This window comes from Saccopteryx bilineata, chromosome 2, assembly GCF_036850765.1.
Source record: "Saccopteryx bilineata isolate mSacBil1 chromosome 2, mSacBil1_pri_phased_curated, whole genome shotgun sequence".
NCBI classification, from domain to species: Eukaryota; Metazoa; Chordata; class Mammalia; order Chiroptera; family Emballonuridae; genus Saccopteryx; species Saccopteryx bilineata.
In genome coordinates this window covers 100,288,273-100,308,682 of record NC_089491.1, presented here as the reverse complement: position 1 = coordinate 100,308,682, position 20,410 = coordinate 100,288,273, and the positions used below count along the sequence as shown (strand labels likewise).

Genomic DNA, 20,410 nt, shown 5'->3' with positions numbered 1-20,410 from the left:
TTTAAAATATGACATTATTCAGCCATGCACACAAAAACAGTCTGCCATTTGTAACAATTTAGATAGACGGTGAATTATGCCAAGTGAAATAAATCAGAGAAATAAAAATTTTGTATGATCTAATATATATAAAAATATAAAAATATCACATTTATAGACAGAGAGCAGGATGGTGGTTGCCAGGGGTTGAGAGATAGAGAAAATGGGAAGCTGATGGGGAAAGGTTATAAACTTTCAGTTCTAAGATGAATAATTTGTGGAGATCTAATGTACAATGTGGTGACTATTGTTCAAAATACTGTGTTGTATACTTGAAAGGTAGTAAGAGAATAGAATTTTAAGGTTCTCACAAGACAACAGAAAAATGGTAATTCTATGAGATACAAGATGCATTATCTAACCTTCTTATGATAATCATTTTGCAGTGTAAATGTGTATCAAATCACTTTGCAAACCTGAAACTTATATAATTCAGTCCTCGCTGGTGGTTCAGTAGTTAGAGCATTGGCCAGGCGTATGGACATCCTGAGTTTCATCCCCCGATTAGAACACACGTGAGAAGCCTCCATCTGCTAATTCCTTATTTGTCTCCCCTTTATTTCCCTCTTCCCCTCTCGCAGCTAGTGCCTGGGTTGGTCTGAGCGTCAGCCCACGGTGCTGAGGATAGCTAGGTTGATTCTAGCACCCACCCCAGACAGGGGTTTCCGATTGAGTCTCCATCAGGGTGAACGCGGGAGTCTATCTCCTCTCCTCTCACTAAAACAAACAAATAAAAAACAAACAAACAAACCTTATAAATTTTTATATGTCCATTATATCTCAGTAAAGCTGGGGAGAAAAATAATGATGAATAGAGAACCAAATGAATATCAAAACCTATAGTTATTGGCCCTTGCCGGTTGGCTCAGCGGTAGAGCGTCGGCCTGTCGTGCGGGGAACCCGGGTTCGATTCCCGGCCAGGGCACATAGGAGAAGCGCCCATTTGCTTCTCCACTCCGCCCTCCTTCCTCTCTGTCTCTCTCTTCCCCTCCCGCAGCCAAGGCTCCATTGGAGCAAAGATGGTCCGGGCGCTGGGGATGGCTCCTTGGCCTCTGCCCCAGGCGCTAGAGAGGCTCTGGTAGTGGCAGAGCGACGCCCCGGAAGGGCAGAGCGTCGCCCCCTGGTGGGCGTGCCGGGTGGATCCCAGTCGGGCGCATGCGGGAGTCTGTCTGACTGTCTCTCCCCGTTTCCAGCTTCAGAAAAATACCAAAAAAAAAAAAAAACCCAAAAAAACCCCTATAGTTATTGAGTGTTGACAGAGAAAAGAGTCATGTCTATGGAACAAAGGAAAGTTTAGAGACAGATCACTCACATATGTAACTTTCTTACTTGGCAGAAGTTATGGGAGAAGAGTGGGAAAAGAAGAAATAATCAGTAAATTGAACTGGAAAATGGGTTCTAAATACAGGGGTGGGCAAAAGTAGTGTTCTTTTTCCAGCTTGATTGAGATATTCCTTGACATACAACACTATAAGTTAACAGTGGACAGCATGATGATTTGGTACGTGTATACTATACTGCAAAATGATTACCACAAAGTACATTCATGTGTTTTTAACATTAGTTTTCATTATGTATAACTATTTTCTTCAAACCTAATTATTTCTGTCCTAGTGTACTTTTCAACGAAAAACAAAAAGATAACTAGCTTCATTGTCAACGTTCAGTGCTAATTAGTGCTCAAGCATTATTCAGGTCAGCCTCCTCGGCCTGCGGTTCACCAGAGGGTCGGCTGTTGGGAGTGGGAACCCCCACGAGAAGGAACAAGCCCGATCCACACGGACCCCACACTGTACATCCCCAGCGCAGGTTGAGGCCAAGGGAGATGTGACTCGCACTTCCTCCGACCACCGCCAGGGGCGCCAGGCCGCGCGGAGCCGGACGGAAGCGAGCGGCGGTGGCGGGATGGGCGTGGCCTCAGGTGGGGGCGCGGCCCTGCAGCGGCGGGGCGGGGCGGAGACCAGGACCGCAGAAGGGCTCCGCGGGGCCCGCGCGGACCGAGCCGCTCCGGACCGCTTTGGCTTTGCGGAGGGAGCGGAGACCCGGCGCCGTGAGCATGCACGCTGTCCTGGGACCCCTTCTCAAGCTGCTGGTCCTTTTGCCCGCGCAGCCCGGGAGCCCAGGGGCCGCCGGGGAGCCTGGTGAGTCCGCGTGCCTTTCCAGACGTGCGCCGGCCGCTAAGCTCGCGTGCTCGTGTTGTCCACCGTGGTCCTGGAGGGGTCCTGGGTGGTTCTGAAAACGGGGCATTAAAAAAAAAATCTTTGTGAAATAAGTAAATCAGAAAAAGCTAAGAACTATATGATTTCACATGTAGGTGGGATATAAAACTGAGACTCATGGACTTAGATGAAAGTGAAGTGGTTACGGGGGGGGAGGGTGGGGAGAGAAGCGGTGAGAAGAGGTAAAAATACACGGACAGAAAGTGATTTGACTTTGGGTGATGGGCACACAATACAATCAACAGTTCAAATGTTATAGAGATCTTCACCTGAAACTTGTGTTCTCTTATTGATCAATGACACCCCGTTAAATTTAATTTTCTAAATAAATCATAAAAATTAAAATTAAAAAGGCAACAAAACATCTTCAAGTCCCAGCGCAGCGCTAAGCTAGGGTTGCGCTCGAGGATCTGGCTAACCAAGCAAAGCTGGTGTGACTTTGAGGTGGATCCAAGCGCTGTGTTGGACACGCGTGGGAAAAGCTCCAGTGGTAGGGACACCTGCAGTTCGCACGCGTGTGCTGAGACGCGGAGAGGGACCAGCGAGAGGACCGCGTGCGAGGATGAGAACCTGCGTGAGGTCCTGTGTGTCTTCGCGGCCCAGTGAGTGTGTGACTCTGCGGCAGGACGGGGCGCGGCGGCGGGTGCTGCCCCGCAGGGTGCGGGGGGAGCCTCGACCCCCCGCGGGCGCCGCAGGGCTCCGGGAGACCCCGGCCCCACGGGAGACACAGACACTGCGAAGGCGCACAGCCTGCCGCCCGGGTTCGTGCACAAGGGCGCGGGCGTCCGCGCTGCGGTCCGGGGCGCTCTGACTCGGGGGCTCAGCGACGGCCCGCGCACCCGGGTCCGGGACCGGCGTTCCGAGTCTGACTCAGGGATGCTGCCGGATCCATTCCGCCGAGCTCATGACATTTTAATCTTGAAATCGAAAAAAGGTTAACCGTCATTAATTTGGATATCGCCGTCACAAAGCTTTTCTTTCCTTGAAGAATTTTAGGAAAGTCCACCTCATCCTCCCTCCCAACCACACGCCCCTCAAGAATTTTTCTAAAAATCAGGGCGTGGGCAATAGGAAGAGCCAGTGTGCTTTTCAGGAAAGTGTTAGTGGGCTTGTTCGGAAAGGGACCTCGCTGCTGGGCATACATCCGGACTTGGCTCTTGGGGCCCAACTCCGCCCTCGCGGGGAATTTTGCGGCCAAGCGAAAAGCATTTCAAATAAAGGTACTTTCCCACGCACTCATCACAGGAGCGGGGAGGCTGTGATGATTTTATGCCGTTATCATTTAGTAGTCACTCGTTTAATGCCAAATTGTGTGTATCACTCCTAAAAATGAGCCTACTCTGTATTTCAGATTCAATTTGAATTTAGCTTTGTGCAACAACCCCCATGAATTAATTAAAATGGGGCATTTACATAAAATCGAACCCATAGGTCCTGCAATAGCGCCCTTGTCATTTTGCCGAGAAATTAAAAACAACTAGGACTAAGTGATTTGGCTGTACAAATAAACTGTAGAATAATTCAACAAACTACTTACTCTGAAGGAAGATTAAAAAACCACTGGAGGTCATTTTACTTAAAGCAAACGTGGCTTTAGAAATCCTTCCCATAAGAAAGGGAGAGGGTCCTTTTGCCTTTCTGCCTCCTAAGCTGTAACCACAGGATATGGGCAAGATCCGTTGTTTCAGTTTTTTTATATTTCTTTACTTTCTGTTTGCATTGTATTCCCTAAAATCCATGGAGGTATCACATGCACACTATCCTTTTTAGGACTCCCTTGCCTTGAGGTGCTCTGTGTGCTCGTATCCATGCAGACGATTGCATCTAAATTGGATGGGTCAGGCCCCGGCCTGGTAGCTCAGGTGGTTAAAGCGTCCTCTGATACACCAAGCTGGCCGATTGCTGGTCAGAGCACGTACAAGAATCAACCAACAAATGCATAAATGAGTGGAACAACAAACTGATGTTTCTCTTTCTCTTTCTCTCTTCCTCTCTTCCTTTCTCTCTAAAATCAATCAATAAATAAAATTACAAAAATAAATTGTATGTGTTGGTCTGTTAGTGTGTCTGGCTGACTCTTCAAATGTCAGTGCTAGGTTTCATTTTTCAGCCTCTTTTTATTTAGATGCCTTTAGCAATTGTTATTCAATATTCAGTAAATTAAAGTGCTTATGTAAATTTGCATTGTTAGGACCTTTTTAAAGTACTTTAAAATGTTACGAGTTCTTGATCACTACAAATATTGATAGTTCTCAAAGATTCATAGAATCTACACAAATTGCAATTGATAAGTTCTTGTTGATCTCATTTTGACACTGTCATTTGTAGCAGAAGTAATGGTGAATGACTCTCACTGTGGTCTAGGTTAGCTAATTTGACCAATTCAAGTTTTCATTAACTCCTGACTATTTGGGAAGTGTATGTATGTGTGTACAAGCAAGGTATGTCAAACATGTATTTGAAATCTGTTATGACTGAGTTAAGACAGAGGGGTCTCTCTACTCCTGCCCCACCATTTGAAAACTTCTACGGAGGAGTTGGCCAGCAGGGTGGATTTAGGCTAAGAATGAGAAATGCTGAACATCAGACTGCTCAAGCTTTTGGATGGCTAGCCTTTTATTATTGAGGCCCTGGCCAGTGGCTCATGAATAGAGCCTTGGTCCAGCATATGGACGTCCTAGGTTTGATTCCTGGTCAGAACACACAGGAGAAGCAACCATCTGTTTCTCCTCGCTTTCTCTCCCCACTTCTCTTCCTCTTCCCCTCCTGCAGCCAGTGACTCAGTTGGTTTGAGCATGGCCCTGGGCACTGAGGATAGCTCAGTTGGTTCCAGCCTGTCACCCTCAGGTGCTAAAAGTAGCTCGGTACTTGAGCATTGTCCCCAGATAGGGGTTGCCTGGTCTGGGTGCATGCGGGAGTCTGCCTCACTATTTCCCCTCCAACCACCTAAAAAAAAAAAAAGAAAAGAAGTGTTGGAAAACTCAATCTTTTCAGACACATCTTTAACAAAAATGAAATATTCCCAAGCATTTAAAAGAAATTAATGAGGACTGTATCTAAATTTTTTAAACTAGCAAAGATCTTCTTCCCAAATAGCCCAATGACATTTTTGTTGTATTCCCAGCTGGTTCTCAGCAGTGAATCAGTCAGCCAGAGGCCAGACTGGGTGAAGTTTTGTCATCAGACATCCTCTCAAGGAACATGATTTGCTTGAAGCATCAGACACCTCAGAGACTATACACATTTTGATATGAATCTTTTTAGTCAATAAGAAATTTTAAGTCAGGGGGATTCTGCACACGGAGAAAATAGTTTCTAAATGGGCAAAGACCAAGGACACCCCCCCACACACACACACACACACACTACATTCTATGTCCTTTTGAAGATAAAACAAGTTGAATGGACTGCATCCTTTAAAGTATGATGTGAGCTCTGGCTGGGTAGGTAGAGCTTCATCCCAGCAAGCCAAGGTCATGGGTTCCGTTTGATCCCCAGTAAGGGCACACACAAGAAGCAACCAGTGAGGGCACAACTAAGTGGAACAAGTTGGTGCTTCTCTCTCTCTCTCTCTCTCTCTCTCTCTCTCTCTTCCTTTCTCAAATCAATGGAAACATTTTTTTAATTAAAAAATATGATCTAGAACCTGATATATTAGAAATGTAAACAATTACTTTGGCTTCCTTCTAGATCTCTGTGTCCTCAGCAGAACGAGTGTTATATGGAGCTGACCTCCTGAGTGGAACTTGGGAACAAAGTTTGAGTGTAGGTTTCAAGTTAGAATTCTGTTTTCTAGATGTTATTTTGTGGGCAGTTCTGTTCTTCCATACTAAGAGGCAAAACAGAGGAAGGTTGGAGCTCTCTGCTTTAGAGTTATCCTTGTGAATCTATTTCTTTATGAATTTCAAGACCTTTTGGGAAAGGAAATAATATAATCACAATAAGAAAATGTCAAGGTTTCAATAGCTTATTTAATGTTGTAAATCTGTCTCCTGGATTGTCCTCTCTCTGAAGAATAATGTTTACCCTCCCCCCAATCAGGAACAACATAATTGGAAGTTAAATTTTTTGTTTAATTCAGTGAGAGGAGGGGAGGCAGAGACAGACTCCTGCATATGCCCTGGCTAGGATCCACCCGGCAAGCCCACTAGGGGGCAATGCTCTGCCCATCTAAGGCCATTGCTCTGTTGCTCCAGCCAAGCTTTCTTAGCGCCTGAGGTGGAGGCCATGGAATCATCCTCAGCACCTGGGGTCAACTCTCTCCGGTCTAGCCAGGGCGGCAGGAGGGGAAGAGAGAGAGAGAGAGAGAGGGAGAGAGAGAGAAGCAAGAGGGGTAGGGGTGGAGAAGCAGATGGGTGCTTCTCCTGTGTGCCCTAACCAGGAATCAAATCTGGGACATCCACATGCCAGGCGGATGCTCTACCACTGATCCAACCGGCCAGGACCCTCTATTCCCCTTTTACTAAGATGTTTTATTCTGCATGGATGTTGAGTATTGTCAAATGCTTCTATTGATATGTTATGGATTATGAAAATTGATTTTTAAATGTTTAATCAGCCTTGCATTTCTTCGTTAAATTCCATTTGTTCACTATATATATATTTTGTATGTTGGATTTGATTTGGTAATATTTTGTTTAGGATCTTGCATCTACATTCATGAGAGATAGTGAGATGTAAATTTATTTTAATATCTGTGTCTGGTTTTGGTATTAGGGTAGTGCTGGCCTCACAGAGCAAGTTAGAAAGCCTCCCCTCTGCTTCAGTCTTCTGTAAGGGATTATAAGGTATTGATATGATTTTCCCCTTAAATGTTTGGTAAAATTCATCTGTGAAGCCACGTGGCCTGGTGCTTTCTGTTATTCAAATAATTTTTTTTTTTTTTTTGTATTTTTCTGAAGCTGGAAACAGGGAGAGACAGTCAGACAGACTCCCGCATGCGCCCAACTGGGATCCACCCGGCACGCCCACCAGGGGCGACGCTCTGCCCACCAGGGGGCGATGCTCTGCCCCTCCGGGGCGTCGCTCTGCTGCGACCAGAGCCATTCTAGTGCCTGGGGCAGAGGCCCAGGAGCCATCCCCAGCGCACGGGCCATCTTTGCTCCAATGGAGCCTTGGCTGCGGGAGGGGAAGAGAGAGACAAAGAGGAAGGAGGGGTGGGGGTGGAGAAGCAAATGGGTGCTTCTCCTATGTGCCCTGACCGGGAATCGAACCCGGGTCCCCCGCACGCCAGGCCCACGCTCTACCGCTGAGCCAACCAGCCAGGGCCCAAATAATTATTTGAATAATATTTTCAAATTCTTTAATAGATATTGGCCTATTCAGACTATCTTTCTTCTTGTGTGAATTTGGCAGGTTGTAATTTTCAAGAAATTGGTCCATTTCATCTAGATTATCAAATTTGTGGATATAAAGTATTTTTATATAATTCTTTTATTATCTTTTAAATGTCCATGGTATCTATAGTGATATCTTCTATTTAATTTCAGATATTAGTAATTTGCATTCTTTCTCTTTTTTTCTAAACTAGCCTGGCTTATCAGTGTTATTGAGCTTCTCAAAGAGTCAGCTTTTGGTTTCATGGACTTTCTTCATTGGGTTCCTCTTTCCAAAGCCATTGTTTGCTGCTCTAAGTGGAAGACTTTTCATAGTTGATTTTGTGTGTTGGAGTTACAGATTATCTGAAAGTTTAAAACGTGGTCGCTTGGCAAGAAACTCTTTTTATCAACAAGTTCTTACTTAATTAAATATTCTCTGCCATTTCCATTTTAGTATTTAGAATAAATTATTTTTTAATTTCAAATTTTCCTTGAAAATATGGAAGCTATGGCACAATGCTATGTTCTAAAAAAAGAAAGTCTTCCCTCTTCAACTACCAGCATGAAACCACTCAACCACAGGGAACATGAGGGATAATTTGACTATAAGAAGAATGAGTGTTTTAAATTTATGCCAAATGTAACCCCTAATAATAGTTTTAATTAATGAGCCATAATTTGTTGTATTGCAGCACTAAAATTAATATCAAACAGTTCTTTCACTGTTACTATCTGATTTATAATAAAATGTGAATTTTTCAACACTGTGGAATAATTTTAAAGGCATCACCCAAATCTAGTTCTATCCATTAAAGATCTCTGAGTTAATACAATGAATATAAACCAATACTTTGAAATAATTCACAACATGTTTTGCAATAGGAAAGGAAGCCTAGAAATAAAAATAAAAGTGTTTAACTATGGACTCTGCTAATGGCTAGGTATAAAACCTCTGTGTGCGCACTGTAAATAAATTAGCCAAGAACTGCAGAGTGTGCCATTTTGACTTTGTTCTGCTAAAAATATAACTGTATTCTATCCTTAGAATGCATAAGTTATTGGAACAGATAAGACATTAGAAATCATCCCTGTTCTCTTCTAACCCAATTCACATCAGATTGGGCCTTGAGGGTAATGGAATTAAACAGCCAGGTCTGTTGTGGTTATTCAAGCTCGTGGTGTGCACAGCAGTGCCAAGTGTGGAACCACATGGGTAGCGCAGACATGCACACACTGGGCGCCTTCTGCACTTGCTCTTTCAGGGGCAAATAAAGGTAGGGGTGGATGACATGGGGCTGGAGAATTATGCAAAGGTCACTGGCCCATCTTGCATGCTGGGTTTACAAGCTTGAAATGTTCTGTAGATAATAAGAGGTTATTACCGCCTCTCCACTGGGTGTGTGTCTGAGAGTTGGAAACTGGCCAGTGTTCCAGAACACTTGGCAAAGTTTAAAACTGGGGTCCAAATCGGTGAAAACCTGACTGGCAGTCTGCATGCAGAAGAATGCTCATGCCTTCGGAAGGGTGAGGAGGTGGCATAGGTATTTAGAAAGTTCTCAGAGCCCTTGACGGGCCACTGGGAACAGTGGATATTGGAGCTCCAGACTAGCTCCAGGCCTCACTGTTCTTTTGGGGAAAGATTCTCAGGTACCCTCAGGTCCTTCCAAGTCCAGATGTTCTCACTGGTGCAGAGGCCGAGGAGGTTCACCAGGTGGGTGTGCACCTTGCACACTGGCAACTGCTGGTATTGGGGCTGATTGGGGCTGCCCACTTGGGAAGAACAAGGAGGGCTGGAAGTCCATCTCCAGGGAGATTTGTAACCCACTATCTTTTCCATTCCAGGGACCAGAGTTCATTATGATGTGTTAAAGTGTGAGAGACAAGCAGCAAACAAACTTGCTTTTTCTATGTTGAGGAAGCTTTAACCTAGTTCACACCTGAAAAGATACCACTTATATATAGTGGTGTGTAAACTGAATTTGAAAGTGCTGAAGAATCTAACTCCAAATGCATTACCAACAAGTTGTAGCTATCCCAAGAAGTCTCTCGAATTCTGTTCAACTTATGGGGCAGGGTAGACTTAAGTAGTTTTAGAAGGAAGTCATTAGCCAGAAAACACTCAGATTGTCTCGCTTAGATTTGGAGGACTAAGTCAATTATGTTTTCCTCAGCTGTGGGAAATTCCAGATTTCTAAGATTCTACCTGGCCCTGGCTAATTGGCTCAGTGGCAGAGCACCAGCCAGGCATGTGGATGTCTGGGGTCTGATTCCTGGTCAGGGCACACAGGAGAAGTGTCCACCTGCTTCTCCATTTGTCCCCCTCTCACTTCTCTCTCTCTCTCTCTCCCCCTCTTGCAGCCATGGCTTGATTGGTTCGAGTGCATCATCCTGGTCACTGAGGATGATGCACTCAGTGCCTCAGGTGCTAAAAATAGCTGGGTTGTGAGCATGGCCCCAGATGGGCAGAGCATCAGCCCCAGATGAGGTTGCCAGGTAGATCTCAGTTGGAGTCCATGTGGAAGTCTGTCTCTTTATCTTCTCTCCTCTCACTTGGAAAAGAAGAAAATAAAAGATTTTACCTGGAGGAAAAATATATGTACATATATACCTAACTTTTAAAAACAGAAGCTGAAACATTTTGTAATTTCCGTTTAAGGCTGTTTTGTTGGCAGAACAAACACTGAGCTATAGGTTAATGTGGCATTACATTAGGCACAAATACTTGGGCAAAATTTGAGTATTTCATAAACCCAAATTATTATGTAAGCATGAAGACAAGGATGGCACAGCCCCTGATGTAATCCTACATCAAACATGAACAATTGTGCTATGTTTGTTTTCTTTATAAAACACACTACAGAAAATCATCCCTTTCCCTTTAGAGTTCTTAAGTTTCTCTGAGAACCTAACCTGAGTACAGTGAACTTCTGAAGAACTGAGTACCTTTCAAAATTGAGTTTATTTCATATAATCATTTCTTATTAATACAAGTGGTTATTATGAAGGGAAATAAAGTGGCTTTACCTGATTAACTTGACTCTTGTCTATTTTCATACCCTAATTATTTTACGCATATTATTTTTGCTCTGCATGTTTTTTCCCCAAGTGATAAATTATTGTGCTTTACAATTGTTTTTGCCACCTCACCTGTTTAAAAAACATTTTTGTGAATAATTCCGGTAGCTTTGAAGCATTTCAGGATTCATCTATGTTTTTGGATAGAAATATTTATCAGATTAATGATAAAATAATATTCACTTAATGGGATTCAGATGTTTTTTAGTGATGCCAGAAAAAGAAAATGAAGTTGTATCATAACAGTTTTTGCTCTAAGGATATTAGTATAAAATTTAGACATTTCAGGTTAAAAAGAATAGTTAATGGAGATTTTAGATGGGATCTCAGCCTTCCCTTAACATGGATATATGATATTTCTCCTAGAAACACAAAAAGTGTACAGAAAACACAAAGTGTCCATACACAGAGCTGCTCCTACCCAAGGGCCATATGGAGTGTAGCCACCTGGCATTTGACCATATGCATTCTCAAATTTGACTGCATTGGAGTTAATTGAAACAGCTGATTTCAAAGTTTCTAAGTTAGGGTTATAAAAAAAATTATCATTGAAAAAAAAACTTTCATAGCCTGACCAGGTAGAGGTGCGGTGAATAGAACATTGACCTGGGATGCTAAGGACCCAGGTTTGAAACCCAAAGGTTGCCACCAGCTTGAGCACGAGCTCACCACCTTGAGCACTGGGTGGCCAGCTTGAGTGTGAGAACACGGACACAATCCCGTGGTCACTGGTTTGAGCCCAAAGATTGCTGGCTTGCAGCCCAAGGTTGCTGGCATGAGCAAGGGGTCACTGGCTCGGCTGGAGCCCCCTGATCTCTGGTCAAGGCACGTATGAGAAGCAATGAATGAACAAGTGAGGTGCTGCAACTGCAAGTTGATGCCTCTCATCTCTCTCCCTTCTTGTTTTTCTTTCTGTCTCTCTCTTATAAAAGAAAAAAAAAACAAAAACGAAAAAGCTTTTATAAAATTTTTCCTCAAAAGTAAAGATTACATCACAAAAGCTTTCTTTTTGTATTAAACTTCATATGCCTTGTTTTGAGGAAAGAATAAAGAATAACAGTATGGTTTGGAACTTGGGGTGGTGCTTTCTATATCTCTCTATGGGGAAAATGGCCTTATAGAATATTTTGAAGGAACTTTTAATATGTGATGGCTTGTTTCACCCTAACAAAAATAAGAAAAGCAAACACTTTTAATCCTCCCAGCTACCCTATTGGTTGTGTGACATTATCCCCATTGTACAGATAAGAAAACTGAGGTTTAGAGAGGGCAAGGCATCCCAGGAGCAGACAACTGGTAAATGCCATCCCCAAGACTGGCTCCAGAGTCCACACTTGGATCTTCTTAAGCTCCCAGCCCAGTAGGGGAAACCGCAGAGCAGTGAGATGAGGAGGATGAGAGCAGAGGGGACTGGGGGTAGCACCTGGGGAGACTCATGAAGGAAGCTTTGCTGGGACCCACGTGGGCAAAAGAGCCGGCTTCCCAAGTTCTCAGCTAATGCCAATAATGAGGTCCTCACTTGTGCCCAGCCCACTGTGTGACATGGAGGAAGTGGGCTAGCTCCCAGGGGCCCCTTTACACACAAGGGGACTGCCACAGGCCTGTCCTTCCAAGTGCTGCAGAGAAATATCTGTGCTCATGCCCCAGTAGTAGCTGCAGAGCTGTGTCCTTCCAGTGCTCACACCTGCCACGGGGACTCCTAGCCATTCCCCCTGCCAGTTGGACCCCTTTGGGACTTTGCTGAGACCTGTGAGCCCTTCTCAGGGCAATGCTTGTAAATGCATAAATGTATACCTAGTGCTGGAGGAGAGCCAAAGCACCAAGTGACTTTCTGTTCCCATCCTGAGGAAGTGAAGGTTGAGGCCAAGCACTTGTGACTGAAAGCAGTCGCGTCCAGGGAAGGCCCAAGGACGTGGGTGTTTAGCCCACCTGGAGCTTTCTGCAGGTCAGGAATCAGACAGCAAACGGTATGGTGTTTTGGATAAGAAAGGGCAAGAGAAATCTAATCAGTTTCGCAAAACTAAGTATTAAAATTGTACACTGTATTCTGCTTGTTAGTTTCTTATGCAGGATGATATAATTCTACTTAATAAATTGGATACTTGATCTCTCCAAGGCACCTCAGTCCTGGAGAGATTGAGGTCCTCCACTTGCAGTATTGTTGCTGCCTCATTCCTTTGTGGCTCCTCTTCATGAAACCCTGAACATTAACAACAAGTAGTGCCCGAACAGGGACATGAAGAGGAAATAAGTCTTTGAGACTGCTTTTGGTTTTCAGCCCAAAGAAACCAGAGGGATTCATGTGGACAGGGAAGTCCCTACTCTGGGATAGTGGAGCAATGGGGAATTCCCCATCCAGTGACTATGAAGCTTATTTGCAGTTGCTTAAGACATTGTTACATCGTTTTGGAGTCAAAGTTAAGAGAGAAACTTTAGACAAATTATGGTATTTAGTTAGAAGGCGTTGTTATTGTTTTACTCCCACAGAAAAAATTTACTTAATTTAGGACAGTGGAGATGGAGATTAGCAGTGAAGTCTCTAGGGAGAGCTCATCAGTGTGGAGAAACCATTTTTTTTTTAAAGTCTGGTCCTTATGTACTTTAAATAAAATGACCCTGAAACCTTTACAGTCAAATTCAGAGGAAAATGAAAATCCTTTAAGTTCTTGTGAAATGCCTAGATCTTTGTTGGATGACAAGGGTCATTTGGCCTCTGATGAAGAAGAACATTTGTCTTCTGAACAATTAAAGGAGTGACTTTTTGAATTATGGTCTCAACTTTCTGACACAGAGGTTCAACGTAGTATTAACCCTTTCAAAACTGACCAAGATAATTAGCCTCTGCCTCCTCCTCCTTCTGTTGTTGGGAAATCTTAGCTTGGACTGTTCTTTCAAAAGTAGAATATTTACAATTTATGACTTGGTAGGGGGATCACGTGTATATTCAAGCTAATCGGAATGTTAATGCCAACCCTCCTGTTAAGATGAGCTTTTTGGACAGGGACGGTTTGCTGATTTACAACAGCAATGTGGGAAGAGTGATTGTGTTGTGGAACAAGTTAAATTAGGCTGTAAAAATGCTTGCCAGAAAATAGCTACTCCAGGGGAGGTGACGCCTTCCTTTCTTAATGTTAAACAAGGAGTCTGTAGGCCTAATGTTGATTTTCTTGCAAGACTCTGTGATGTGTTGTTAGCTAAAACAATCCCACAAGTGGGACTCAGAGACATATTATTTCTAGTAATTGACAATGCTAATGCTAGATGTCAGAAGGCCTTACATCCCATTCTTACCAATGGTGGTAATATAGCAGATTCTGTTAGGCTTGTGCTGATACTAGCACCCCTTTGTATAACATGAAATCTTTTGGCCTCAGCAATTAAGGGAGTTAGTCCCTATGAATCAAAGACCAAGTTAAGATGACTTTTGAACAAAACCTTCAATGGCAATTGGGTGTTGCTGATTTTGTGGGACAAATTGACAATCATCCCAAATCTAAACTCATTGATTTTCTTAAAAGAACTGCTTTTATTCTACCAAAAATTGTTAAAGATTCTCCAGTTCAAGGTGACACTTATTTCACTGATGCTGATAAGAACGGCTTTTCAGCTTATTTTGTCCCACGACAGCGACATTGTTTCTCAGGTTATAAGTCCATCCAGAAGGCTGAATTGTTTGCCATCCTTGTGTTATCGTCAGATGTAGCAGATCCTAGTAATATAGTTTCTGATTCTCAGCACTCTACCAATGCTGTTCAATTTCTTGAAACTGTTACCTTATCTAGATCCTCTGTTAATGATACACTTTTTTCTCCTTTCTCTGACTTATAAAATATTATTCGCACTTGTTCTTATCCTCTATATATTGTTTATATCATTCTCATTCCCATTTACCAGGTCCTTTAACTGCAGGTAATCAAATTGTTAATCAATTGCTTATAGGTAATGTTTCCTCAGCTACAGATTTCCATGCATTTATCTAATTTTGCTGGCCTCCACAAAAGGTTTTCTCTTACTAGACAACAGGCTCGAAAGATTGTGAGCCCTTGCCCCACCTGTAGTCCTCTTACCATTATACACTTTACAGGAGTAGTTAATCCTTGTGTCCTGCACCTAATCAGGTTTGGCAAACAGATGTGACCCATATTCCTTCATCTGGGAAACTCTCCTATGTTCATGTTTCCATTGACACTTTCTCAGGATTTTTATGGGCCATACCTGCTACTGCAGAACAAGCACGTCATGTGACCCAACACTTTTTAGAAACATTTGCTGTCATGGGCAACCTTTTGAGCATTAAAACTGACAAGGGTCCTGCATACACTTCCTCTGCATTTCATCAGTTTTGTCAACAATGGCAAATTAAACATACAATGGGCATCTCTTATGACCCTCAAGGGCAAGCCATTGTTGAAAGAGCTCATACTACAGTGAAAGCCTTGTTAAACAGAAACGGGGGAATAAGGGAGAAAACTCCAGGATACAATTAGCCAGAGCTCTTTTTATTTTAAATTTTTTAGACATCAGAAATAACGCCACTGATATAGCTGCTGAAAGACACCACTTGAAACAGCCTTTAACTATTAATACAGCCCACTTATTGGAAAGATGATAATGGGCAATGGAAAAAGGGATTAGTCAGAATGTGGGGGCGAGGATTTACTCTTATCCCCACAGATACGGGAGACCAGTGGATACCTTCCAGAAGATTGAAGCCTCGGCATGAGCTGGAAGTGGAAAAAGGGAGATTTGACATCTTTGAGCCACCAGAAGAACAGAGAGACTAAGCGTAGAGCCAGAGATCATAAGAGAAGTGAAGATGAAGAGAACTGCAACACCGAAAGCTGAACCACCTACTGGGGGCAACTGAAAATACTTACCAGGAGGCATAAAATGTTTTAATTGGGACCGAGAATCCAAAGACATCCTGGACTCTGTTTCTGGCAATGTTGGCTGTTGTGTCTGTAACACTGAAGAGAACTAACTCTTCTTACTGGGTTTATATTCTTAATCCTCCTTTAAATAGACCCGTTAATTGGAAAGACACCCCTTTTTCTTTATATGTTAATGATTCTGTTTGGCTTCTAGGACCATTTGACTGCCGTGGACCATCAAGACCTGAAGAAGAAGGACAGGTTATATCAAATTATACTGTGGGCTCAGATGGATTACCCGTTTGTATAGGTGCAGGAGATCATTGCTTAAAGATAAAATCACAGAGTTGGTTATCTACTATACAAAATGAGTCACATCACCTTATCTTTATTATATGCGGCTTAGGTGTCTGTTTGTCGCCGATAGCTTATTGGTTGCTTGCGTAACTGTACTAGCCAATGGGGTGAAGTTGCCACAGCATTCAAATAGTCCCACCTTCTGGCATGCCACCTCACAAATTGAGGTTAAAGATTGGAGCAATTATTATGCTGTTAAGAAATCTTAACTCCAGAAGGGGTCTTTGCAATGGTATAAATCTAGAGGTTCTCCAATTGAAAAATAATGTCATAATAGCTAAGTCTTTGACTGGCTCCTCTAAAGGTGAAATACATGTCATTCCAAGAATTGATTTGGCTCCATCTCAAACAGGGTTGCCATTTCAATTGAGACGTAGACAATTTCCTGTAAAACTTGCCTTTGCTATGACCATCAATAAGTCTCAGGGCCAAACGCTTAAGCATGTTGGCATTTTTTTACCTGAGCCTGCATTTGGACACGGTCAGCTTTATGTTGCCTGTTCAAGAGTTCATGAAAGAACGGATGTAAAATTAAAAATAATTCATGGTCCTCTGCAAGGCGAGCTTAAAAATGATGGAAAGATATACACAAGAAATGTTGTGTACAAAAAGATCTTTGACGTGTGAATTAACATTTTATTATTTAAATCACCTTTATTTATTGAGCTAGCGGTGGCTCTTAAGAAATGTACCGCCAGTGGTTTTCTTCATTGCACTCTACTTTAAGCAATTAAGCAAGTAGAAGGGGAAAACCCCGTGGGGCAGTAAGCAAAGAGTCGTCCTTGCCGCCTGCCCTGGGTAATTCAGTTTGAATTAGCAGACACCTTTGCACAAATCATTTTAATTACAATTTATAATATCTAGAACAGCGGTCATTTCGTATGACCACCGGGCTTTCTAGTTCTATGTATATTACAAGGGTGGACCTTTCAGAATGAGTCATCTAATGGCATCACTGATAGAGCTCCCAATCTTCCTAATTTTCAGCAAAGGTGTGCTAATGGTATGGATAGTTGGATAATGTGGTAAACATGTAAAGGAGAAATTGAAAGAGTACTTTTTAATACTTCCTATGGCAGCATCATTGATTGGGCCCCAGTTGGCTCTGCTTGAACCAAATATTCTTTACATACGTTAACCTGGAAAAGAGGGAATAGCACCATATTTACCAATAGCACTGGAGCACCTATTGTATGGCACGGTGGAGGACTGTCTCCCCCGGCTCCTCAGTTTATCGGCGCACCTACACATACAGATCTATGGAAAATTGAAATAGGTTTAGATCATATGAGTGCATGGAAAGGTTCACGTATTTATCAATCAGGAAACTATTCATTAACATTTACATGCAATGAATCCCATAATATACAGGCTTGTGTAGGCCTACCTTATATGTTCATGATTGGTCCTGTGTGCTGGAATGAATCAATTAATCTCATTACCTGTGTGAATTGTTCTTTTTATACATGTCTCAATTCCTCTATTAATTATAATCAATCTGTTGATTCTGTGTATATACTTAAAGCTAGAACAGGAGCCTCGATCACTGTTCAGATGCATAGACAATGGCAAAACTTGCCTGAAATGTATTTAATAGACAAGGCTTTAAAAAAAGATACTACGCAGAGGAAAATGTTTTATAGGTATGTTAATCGCTGCTATTATTGGAATTGTAGCTATCACAGCCACTGCGGCAGCAGCAGCAGTTGCTCTTCATCAATCTACACAAAACACTGAGTTTGTGCAAAACTGGCATGAACACTCTGAAAAATTATAGATTGATTGATAGTCATATTGAGAGTCAAATAGCAGATTTACAACAAGCAGTAGTGCTATTGAAAGATCAATTAGTAAGCTTACAACATCAAATAAAACTTAAATGTGATTGGAACATTACTACCTTTTGTGTAACCCCGCATCCATATAATGAGACTAATTTTCCTTGGGATAAAGTTAGAAGACATTTGCTTAATCAAGATAGTATATCAATGGAAATACAACAATTGCAACAAAATATATATGACATTCTCAGAAAAAAACTGAAAGTGCTTTTCAGTGCACCTTTATTAAGTAGTATTGCTAATGGATTATCTGAACTAAACCCTGTTAAACATTTATAATTATTAGGAGCTTCTGCAATAAGCACAATAATTGTCATTTCTGTTTTATGTTTTTGTATTTGCTTAGTCTGGAGAAAGAGCAGAAGTGACTTGCGTTGTTCCAAAGGATGAGCTTCCTTGTACACCATAATGTTGCAGAATGAGTTAAACAAAAAGGGGACAGATGTTGAGGAAGCCAAAGCACCGAGTGACTTTCTGTTCCCATCCTGAGGAAGTGAAGGTCAAGGACAAGCATTCGTGACTGAAAGCAGTCGTATCCAGGGAAGGCCCAAGAACGTGAATGTATGGCCCAACTAGAGCTTTCTGCCGGTCAGAAATCAGACAGCAGATGGTGTGGTGTTTTGTCTCAGAAAGGGCAAGAGAAATCTAATCAGTTTCACAAAACTAACCAATAAAATTGTACACTATATTCTGCTTGTTAGTCTCTTACGCAAGATGACAGATTTCTGTTTAATAAATTTGATACCTGATCAATCCAAGGCACTCAGTCCTGGAGAGATTGAGGTCCTCCACTTGCAGTATTGTTGCTGCCTCATTCCTTTGCAGCTCCTCTTCAAGAAACCTGAACATTAACAACACTTAGGATTACAATGAAAATCCTATTGAAAAGTCACCTTAGTTATTAGCACAGCCGATAACAAGATCTAGTGGTGAATTTACTGAATACTGTTATTTTGAAGTAATGAGGAACATAAATTTCTAGGTATCTGTCACAATGACTGCTATAAAAATATGTAACTTGCAATGGTAACATGTACTGGCACTACTGAAAATGGTGTGGCTTGTCTACATTCATGACTGAAGAAAATGCTGAATTTTAGTTATAGGTTATCAAAAGAAGGTGTACTTTTTCTCTTCATCTTTACAGATCTTCTAAATTACATTGGTACTCTATATTAAGAACCCCTGAGCTAAGTGGTTCACTGCTTCAAGTTCTAATAAAAAGTCTCCTGCAATTTTTAATTTTCTTTTTTGATTTTAGAGAGTATGGAGAGAGAGTGAGAGAGACACACACACACACACATATCAATTTGTTGTTCCACTTCTTTATGCATTAATTGCTTGACTCTTTTATGTGTTCTGACTTGGGATCAAACCCACAATGTTGGTTTATCAAGGTGATGCTGAAACCAACTGAACAACCTGGCCAGGCCTTCCTGGGCTTTTGATTGGACTTCTAATGAATCTTTAGATCAGACTAGGAAAAACTGATACATTAAAAGTACTTAGTCTACTTGCAGTTATTGTAGTCTGCATTTACACAGTTTTCTTTTAATGTCTTTCAATACAATTTTTAAAAAATATTTTTTCCATTGATTTGAGGGGGGAGAGGAAAGGGGAATAAAAAGAGAGGGGAAAAGTGTGAGAGAAAGAGAGATGCATCAACTCATTGTTCCACTGAGTTCCATTTTGTTGTGCTCTCATTGATTGCTTCTCATCCGTGCCCTGGCCAGAGATTGAACCCGTGACCTGGGCGTGTAAGACAATGACAATGCTCTCTGCATTTAGCCACCCAGCCAAGGCCTCAGTACAATTTTTATAATATCTATAAATGTCTTGTGCAATTTTGTAAGATTCATTCTTAGATAATGTATGTGGGCTGTTACTATTTGCGATTCTATTACATTTATTTTTCTACCTGAAGATAAAGTTTAAAATAAAATCAGCTTTTTGGATATGGAGCTATTAAGGTAGCCAATTACTTTTGGATTTTCTTCCCATTCAGTCATATCCTCTAGAGCAGATGACAGGTGCTTCCCCTCCTCCCCAGTTCTTTGCTTTTAATTTAAAACTTTTTTCTTATGTACTGATAAGACTTTCAGTGCAATGTTCAATAGAAGCAGTGATGCTTATTAAAGTATTCTTCCTGGTTTTGAAGGTGATAGGTTTAATGTTTCTCCACTGAGGAGCAGTATGCTGGAACCAAGTTTTAGTAGCTAGCAAGAGCTAACTTTTAGCATCATTAACTTTTCATGAATTTTGCAAGCAAATTGTTAAAATACAGGTTAAAAATTCAATGATAGAAACATATAATTAAGTCAGTCATATGTAAAAAAGTAATGAATCCTTAAAAATCACTACTTCCTACTTTATTTTATGGCATCTTACTCTGACCTATGCTGATTAGGTTATTTACATATCTTGTATCTATCTTCTATGTTGTTGAGGTCATTTACCTATCTTGCAGCTGCATGGTGGAAACACTATATAAACATGTGTGCATGTCTTTCTCCAACCCCATGGTCAGTGACATCACATCTATAGCTTTGAATTGGCTGTGATAGGAGTATTTACACCATGGAAAGAGGCAAATGCTACCAAGGGTTGTTATTTTTATTAAGAAACTACTGGTTGCTACTGGTTCTAGCATTTTCCTAGCATGGTAACTCAAAAGGAAGAAAAGAAGGATG

General features: G+C 41.9%; 1 protein-coding gene and 1 non-coding gene across 2 annotated transcripts in view; both read left to right on the top strand.

The window, feature by feature from the left end:
- The first annotated feature begins 888 nt into the window (after nucleotides 1-888).
- On the top strand, nucleotides 889-964 carry TRNAD-GUC (transfer RNA aspartic acid (anticodon GUC)). Its single transcript has one exon. It is a non-coding gene; the product is annotated as a tRNA-Asp (tRNA).
- A 1,058-nt stretch (nucleotides 965-2,022) lies between these two features.
- LOC136322283 (contactin-associated protein-like 3) overlaps nucleotides 2,023-20,410 on the top strand; it is a 74,625-nt gene continuing 56,237 nt past the window's right edge. The window contains 1 exon segment of the mRNA XM_066254375.1: nucleotides 2,023-2,180. Within this exon segment, the coding sequence (XP_066110472.1) occupies nucleotides 2,096-2,180 (85 nt within the window). The 5' untranslated portion in view covers nucleotides 2,023-2,095.